Source organism: Theropithecus gelada, chromosome 11 (assembly GCF_003255815.1).
Source record: "Theropithecus gelada isolate Dixy chromosome 11, Tgel_1.0, whole genome shotgun sequence".
Lineage (NCBI taxonomy): Eukaryota > Metazoa > Chordata > Mammalia > Primates > Cercopithecidae > Theropithecus > Theropithecus gelada.
The window spans coordinates 117,384,510-117,392,916 of record NC_037679.1 but is presented as its reverse complement, the minus strand read 5'-3'; the positions used below and the strand labels follow the sequence as shown (position 1 = coordinate 117,392,916).

At 39.0% G+C, this 8,407-nt stretch overlaps 1 protein-coding gene across 1 annotated transcript; it reads right to left on the bottom strand.

Moving 5' to 3' along the window:
* Positions 1 to 6,277: 6,277 nt before the first annotated feature.
* LOC112635101 (ferritin heavy chain-like) lies at positions 6,278 to 8,180 on the bottom strand. The gene is made up of 2 exons (XM_025403000.1): positions 7,987 to 8,180; positions 6,278 to 6,863 (listed from the first exon to the last, which is right to left on the bottom strand). The coding sequence occupies exons 1-2, from the start codon at positions 8,111 to 8,113 to the stop codon at positions 6,439 to 6,441; spliced, it is 552 nt and encodes a 183-aa protein (XP_025258785.1). The 5' UTR covers positions 8,114 to 8,180; the 3' UTR covers positions 6,278 to 6,438.
* Between the last annotated feature and the right edge of the window lie 227 nt (positions 8,181 to 8,407).

Genomic DNA, 8,407 nt, shown 5'->3' with positions numbered 1-8,407 from the left:
CTTCTTGTTGAATTGATCCCTTTACCATTATGTAATGGCCTTCTTTGTCTCTTTTGGTCTTTGTTGGTTTAAAGTCTGTTTTATCAGAGTAGAATTTCAACCCTTGCTTTTTGTTTTGTTTTGTTTTGTTTTGTTTTGTTTTCCATTTGCTTGGTAGATCTTCCTCCATCCCTTTATTTTGAGCCTATGTGTGTCTCTGCACATGACATGGGTCTCTTGAATACAGCACACTGATGGGTCTTGACTCTATATGCAATTTGCCAATCTGTGTCTTTTAATTGGAACATTTAGCCCATTTACACTTAAGGTTAATATTGTTATGTGTGAATTTGATCCTGTCATTATGATGTTAGCTGGTTATTTTGCTCGTTAGTTGATGGTTTCTTCCTAGCATTGATGGTCTTTACAGTTTGGCATGTTTTTGCAGTGGCTGGTACCAGTTGTTCCTTTCTATGTTTAGTGCTTCCTTCAGGGCCTCTTGTAAGGCAGGCAAAATCTCTCAGCATTTGCTTGTCTGTAAAGGACTTTATTTCTCCTTCACTTATGAAGCTTAGTTTTGCTTGATATGAAATTCTGGTTTGAAAATTCTTTTCTTTAAGAATGTTGAATATTGGCCCCCACTCTCTACTGACTTGTAGAATTTCTGCCGAGAGATTCACTATTAGTCTGATGGGCTTCCCTTTGTGGGTAACCCAACATTTCTCTCTGGCTGCCCTTAACATTTTTTCCTTCATTTCAACTTTGCTGAATCTGACAATTATGTGTCTTGGAGTTGCTCTTCTGGAGGAGTATCTTTGTGGCATTCTCTGTATTTTCTGAATTTGAATGTTGGCCTGCCTTGCTACGTTAGGAAAGTTCTCCTGGATAATATCCTGCAGAGTGTTTTCCAACTCGATTCCATTCTCCCCATCACTTTTAGGTACACCAATCAGACGTAGTTTTGGTATTTTCAGATAGTCCCATATTTTATGGAGGCTTTGTTTGTTTCTTTTTACTCTTTTTTCTCTAAACTTCTCTTCTCACTTCATTTCATTCATTTGATCTTCAATCACTGATACCCTTTCTTCTCCTTGATTGAATTGGCTACTGAAGCTTGTGCCTGAGCCATGTAGTTCTCATGCCATGGTTTTCAGCTCCATCAGGTCATTTAAGGTCTTCTCTATGCTGTTTTCTCTAGTTAACCATTCTTCTAATCTTTTTTCAAGGATTTTAGATTCTTTGCAATGGGTTCGAACATCCTCCATTAGCTCGGAGAAGTTTGTTATTATTGACTCTCTGAAACCTTCTTCTCTCAACTCGTCAAAGTCATTCTCCATCCAACTTTGTTCTGTTGCTAGCGAGGAGCTGCATTACTTTGGAGGGGGAGAGGTGCTCTGATTTTTAGAATTTTCAGCTTTTTTGCTCTGGTTTCTCCCCGTCTTTGTGGTTCTGTCTACTTTTGGTTTTTGATGATGGTGACATACAGATGGGATTTTGGTGTGGATATCCTTTCTGTTTGTTAGTTTTCCTTCTAACAGTCAGGACCCTCAGCTGAAGTTCTATTGGAGTTTGCTGGAGGTCCACTCCAGACCTTGTTTGCCTGGGTATCACCAGCAGAGGTTGCAGAGCAGCAAATATTGCAGAACAGCTAATGTTGCTGCCTGATGCTTCCTCTGAAAGCTTTGTCTCAGAGGAGCACCTGGCTGTATGAGGTGTCGGTCAGCCCCTAATGGGAGGTGTCTCCCAGTTAGGCTACTTGGGGTTCAGGGACCCACTTGACAAGGCAGTCTGTCCATTCTCAGATCTCAAACTCTGTACTGGGGGAACCACTACTCTCTTCAAAGTTGTCAGACAGGGACGTTTAAGTCTGCACAAGTTTCTTCTGCCTTTTGTGCAGCTATACCCTGTCCCCAGAGGTGGAGTCTACAGAGGCAGGCAGGCCTCCTTGAACTGTGGTGGGCTCCACCCAGTTTGAGCCTCCCAGGCGCTTTGTTTACCTACTCAAGCCTCAGCAATGGCAGGCACCCATCCCCCAGCCTTGTTGCTGCCTTGCAGTTTGATCTCAGACTGCTGTGCTAGCAGTGAGCGATGCTCCATGGGCATGGGACCGTCTGAGCCAGGCGCAGGATATAATCTCCTGGTATGCCGTTTGCTAAGACTGTTGGAAAAGTGCAGTATTAGGGTGGGAGTGTCCCAATTTTCCAGGTACCGTCTGTCATGGCTTCCCTTGGCTAGGAAAGGGAATTCCCTAACCCCTTGTACTTCCCGGGTGAGGCAGTGCCGCGACCTGCTTCGGCTCGCACTCCATGGACTGTACCCACTGTTCGACAAGCCCCAGTGAGATGAACCCGGTACCTCAGTTGGAAATGCAGAAATCACCCGTCTTCTGTCTCGCTCATGCTGGGAGCTGTAGACTGGAGCTGTTCCTATTCGACCATCTTGTAACCGGTTAAATGACTCTTTAAAATTTATTTTTCTCTCTCTTCTTTTAACTTTTAAGTTCAGAGGTACATGTGTAAGTTTGTTACATAGGTAAACTTGTGTCATGGGGGTTTGTTGTAGAGATTATTTTATCACCCAGGTATTAAGTGTAGTACTCATTAGTCATTTTACCTGATCCTCTCCCTCCTCCCATTCCCCGCCCTCTCATAAGCCCCAGTGTGTGTTGTTCCCTTCTATGTGTCCATGTGTTCTCATTTTGCATCTGCTTATAAGTGGAACATGAGGTATATGGTTTTCTGTTCCTGTATTAGTTTGCTAAGGATAATGTCCTTCAGTTCCATCCATTTCCCTGCGAAAGACATCATATCATTCTTTTTTACAGCACTTTAGTATTCCGTGGTGTATATGTACCACATTTTCTTTATCCAGTCTATCATTGATGGGCATTTAGACTGATTTCATATCTTTGCTATTGGGAATAGTGCTGCAATGAACATACACATCTTGTGTCTTTACAATATATCTATTACTAAATAAAGCATAGCATTGTTTTGTATGATTTTAAATTATATATAAATGGTCTCATACTGCCTATAGACTATTGTGAATCTAGTTCCTTGATTTTCCCACTGATGTATATTTTACGTTATTGGTTTCCACAATATATTTAGCTAGTTTACTATTGGTAAATTGGAGTTATTTCTAGAATCTTGCTATTTCACACAGTGCTACAACATTCTCTTACATAATTCTGGTGCCCATTTGTAGGAATTTCTTTAGGGTGTAAAACCAGCAGAGGAATTGCTGTGCCATCCATAGCTTATTAACATTGAATTGTTTTCCAAAATTGTGCTAATTTGTATTCCTACCAGCAGTACATAGATGTTCCATTTGCTTCATATCTTTGCCAAAACTTTATTTTATTGGAATTTTTATTTCTTGGCTGATTTGGTAGTGAGAAATGTTTTGATTGTGATTTTAAATTGTATTTCCAAGATTACTCATAAGGGTCATATTTTTCACATTTTTATTTTGGTTTGTTTGTTGTGGTATAATTTGCATACAGTAAAATTCGCTCTCTTTAGGTTTCTTAAGATTTTAATGACAATTTGGGCTTTCTCTTTTATGATGTGCCTGCCCATAACTTTTGTTCATTTTTCTCTTGAGTTGTCTGTCTTTTTCTTAAGGTTTTACAGAAGTTCTTAATGCATTGGGAGAATTCTTAGTAGACTGTTGTAATGCAAGTCTCCTATAATGTATCTTAAAAGTTTATAATTTTATCATTCATAGATAAGTCTTTATTCCACCTGGAAATGCTGGTTGTATATGGTGTGAAGTATAGGTCCACTTTCTTTTCCATCACGAATAACAAATGTCCTCACAACATTTATTGAAAATGCTCTTCTTTCTCAACCAGTCTGCAATGTGATTTAGAGCATATTGAAATTTTTCATATTCGTGTGATTCTGCTTCTGAGCTCTTCCTTGTTTTAGTGAATTTGTTATGTCTACTCCAATACCACACTGAACTATTATAACTTCAAAATAATTCTTGATATATGAAAAGACCCCACTTTGTTCTTAAGGAGCACCACCAACAAAGATTGTTGAGATTTTGGTGCAGTTGCATTGGATCTATGTTGTCAGCAAAATTTTAAAATTTCACCATAGAGATATCTCTAATTATTTATTGTTGGTGTAACAAATCATCCCAAAACTTACTGACTTAAAAACAATAAAAATCATCTTATTGCCCCTTATGGTTTCTGTGGTTGGGGTTCAACTGGCAGTTGTGGCTCCAGATCTTTCTCATGGTTGAAGTGAGATGGTGGCTGATGCTGGATGGGGTAAGGATGATGGGGAAGGAGGAATGTCCAGCAGTTGAAAGATAGCCAGACATCATACTTCATGCAGTTACAGGTCTCTGCCTGTGGTCTCTCTACACAGGTTGGTAGGCATTTCCTTGCAGCAAGGTGTACTGAGTTCTAAGAGCCAGCATCCTGAGAAATGGAGGTGCCAGTTTCTTTGAGACCTGCATTTGAAAACTGGCATAGTATCACTTTCACCAGATTCTGATGGTCAAGCAGTTGCAGAGCCCAGATTCAAGGAAGAAGGCATAGATCCCTCCTCAGGATGGGAAGGTTGTCAATTTTGCAATCATATTTTAAAACTGTGCAACTTTTATTAGATAGATTCTGAGAAAGATTTTTTAATGTTCTTTCCAAGTGGTGTCTGGTTTACAGATTGTATTTTCTAACGTTTGGTTGCTGATATATAGAAATAGTATTAAGTTATATGTCTCACCATATTGCTAACCTCTCATTAATTCTTATAATGTCTTTTGATTATTTTTTATTTCTATGTACAAAACCATGTCATCTCTACATAATGACTTTCTATTTCTTTTTTTTCCATGTCTGGCTTCTTTTATTTATTGTCCTTGCCTCACTGTACTGCCTATGCCTCTAATTCAATGTTAATAAAATTGAGAAAAGCAAGAACTCTTCTCCCTAAGTTTGAAAGAAATAATTTCACCCTTTGCAATGTAATGGTAGGATTGCTTTGTTATTTGTAGTTATTCTCTTTCATGTTAAGAAATTCTTTTGTATTTCTAATTTGCCAGGGTTTAACTAACAATATTTAACAGGTGTTGAATTTTGTCTAATTTTTAAAAATAGGTTGAGGTGATTATATGGCTTTTCTTTTTTAATCTGATTAATTTTTAGTGTTAAATCAATGTTGCATTCCCAAAATATGACTCATTAGGTCATGAGTTAGTATGATTTTTGTACATCGCCATATTTGGTTTACTAATACTTTCTTTAGCACCTTTTTCATCTGTAATTATTTGTTAGTCTCATAATTTTCCTCTCTTATAATGTCTTTGTCAAAATTTATTATCAAGGTTATGCTGAGTTTCTGAAACAAGATGGGAATTATGTTACTTTTCTATACTCTAGTATAGTTTATAGTATAGATTAGAATTAATTGTTCCTTAACTGTTCAGTAGAACTCATTTTTTAAAAAAAATCTGAGCCTGGTATTTTCCTGTTTTTGTGTGCGTGTGTAAAATATATTATTTTTGTTTTATTTGATTTAACATTTATACAGCTATTCAGATTTTCTAACTTTTCTTAAAATAGTTTTGGTAAGTTATTTCCTTTTTTCCTTCTTTTCCTCCCTTTCCACCTAACGTTAAATAAGCAAATGAAAAAACTTAAATTTCTTAATTTCTCTTAAATAATTGTTAGTTTTTAAGAATCATTTAAATAACATTAAGCTTTCTTTTGAATAATGTTTTACTTCTAAAAAGAAAGTGATTTAGGAAAGCACTTCCATTCATTATCACTATTAGTACTCGTTAAATCTTATCCAAAGTGAAAAAATAAGGAACCATACAGAAGGTTGAAGATCCCCTCCATCCAAAAATCAAGTGTTTCAGTTCATTTTAAAAGGATAATCATTAGATTTTTTAAAAAGGATAGCCTTGATTTAGGCCAATAAATAAATGCAGAGACATGTCCAGCTCAATGAGTGCAGCAGAACCATCATTTTTTTTCCCCTAAACTATACACTGTACATGACTCCACTCACATCTTAAGAGATTCTGATGTACTCCCCATTCTGTTGAAAACCACTCTCTAGTGACCCATCATTTTTATAGGAGTTTATTTATTCCTCTGTTTTATCAAAGCAAAAAGGTTGATAGATAAACTATTATAAACAATCAATGCTATCTCAGAATTGGTGTCCTAATCTACGGTTTAAATCAGAGCAGAAACATTTATTAGCGTGATTAATTCTGTTCCAATTTAAATAAAAACAACTTTATTTTTATTTATTTATTTATTTTTTGGGGGTACCAAATTTCTTTATTTGAAGGAATGGTACAAATCAAAGAACTTAAGTGGATGTTTTGGTACAACTTATAGAAAAGGTAAAGGAAACCCCAACATGCATGCACCACCTGGGTGACCAGGGAAGTCACCCCATGGCTATGGAGAAATTAGCCTGAGGCTTAGCTTTCATTATGACTGTCTCCCAGGGTGTGCTTGTCAAACAGATAATCTGCCAAGCCAGATTCGGGTGCTCCCATCTTGTGCAAGTTGGTCACGTGGTCACCCAATTCTTTGATGGCTTTCACCTGCTCATTCAGGTAATGTGTCTCAATGAAGTCACACAAATGGGGGTCATTTTTGTCAGTGGCCAGTTTGTGCCGTTCCAGTAGTGACTGATTCACATTTTTTTCCAAATGTAAAGCACACTCCATCGCATTCAGCCCGCTCTCCCAGTTGTCATAGTCTGGTTTCTTGATATCCTGAAGGAAGATTTGGCCACCTCGTTGGTTCTGCAGCTTCATCAGTTTCTCGGCATGTTCCCTTTCCTCATGAGATTGGTGATGAAAGTATTTGGCAAAGTTCTTCAAAGCCGCATCATCGTGGTAGACATGGGCAAGGACTTCGTGTCTAAAACACCAAAAGCAATGGCAACAAAAGCCAAAATTGACAAATGGGATCTGATTAAACTAAAGAGCTCTGCACAGCAAAAGAAACTACCACCAGAGTGAACAGGCAACCTACAGAATGGGAGAAAATTTTTGCAATCTACTCATCAGACAAAGGGCTAATATCCAGAACCTACAAAGAACTCAAACAAATTTACAAGAAAAAAACAAACAACCCCATCAAAAAGTGGGCAAAGGATATGAATAGACATTTCTCAAAAGAGGACATTCATACAGCCAACAAACACATGAAAAAATGCTCATCATCACTGGCCATCAGAGAAATGCAAATCAAAACCACAATGAGATACCATCTCACACCAGTTAGAATGGCAATCATTAAAAAGTCAGGAAACAACAGGTGCTGGAGAGGATGTGGAGAAATAGGAACACTTTTACACTGTTGGTGGGATTGTAAACTAGTTCAACCATTATGGAAAACAGTATGGCGATTCCTCAAGGATCTAGAACTAGATGTACCATATGACCCAGCCATCCCATTACTGGGTATATACCCAAAGGATTATAAATTATGCTGCTATAAAGACACATGCACACGTATGTTTATTGCAGCACTATTCACAATAGCAAAGACTTGGAATCAACCCAAATGTCCATCAGGGACAGACTGGATTAAGAAAATGTGGCACATATACACCATGGAATACTATGCAGCCATAAAAAAGGATGAGTTTGTGTCCTTTGTAGGGACATGGATGCAGCTGGAAACCATCATTCTCAGCAAACTATGGCAAGAACAGAAAAGCAAGCACCGCATGTTCTCACTCATAGGTGGGAACTGAACGATGAGATCACTTGGACTCGGGAAGGGGAACATCACACACAGGGGCCTATCACGGGGCGGGGGGATGGGGGAGGGATTGCATTGGGAGTTATACCTGATGTAAATGACGAGTTGATGGGTGCTGACGAGTTGATGGGTGCAGCACACCAACATGGCACAAGTATACATACGTAACAAATCTGCATGTAATGCACATGTACCCTAGAACTTAAAGTATAATTAAAAAAACAAAAACAAAAACAAACAAACAAAAAAAACAAAGTAGTAAGACATGGACAGGTAAACGTAGGAAGCGTAGAGCTCCAGGTTGATCTGGCAGTTGATGACGGCCTCTGAGTCCTGGTGGTAGTTCTGGCGCACCTGCGAGGTGGACGCGGTCGTCATGGCGGAGGCTAAGGACAGGCGGCGGCGGCGGTGGCGGCAGTGGCTGCGTGGCGCTGGAGCGGCCGCGGGGGCCTTGGGGCGGTCCGAGGACGCGGTGAAGGGGTGACGGAGGGCTGGCTATGGGCGGCCGGCCAGGATGGGGGACGAGCGCCAGGTTCCGTCCAAGCACTGTTGAAGCAGGAAACCCCGACGACGCTCGGCTAAGAACGTCTCAAAAACAACTTTAGATGCCTTTCAAACTTGCTACATAATGTGAAAATCTTTCCTATAATATTCCTGATGAATATTTAGCCA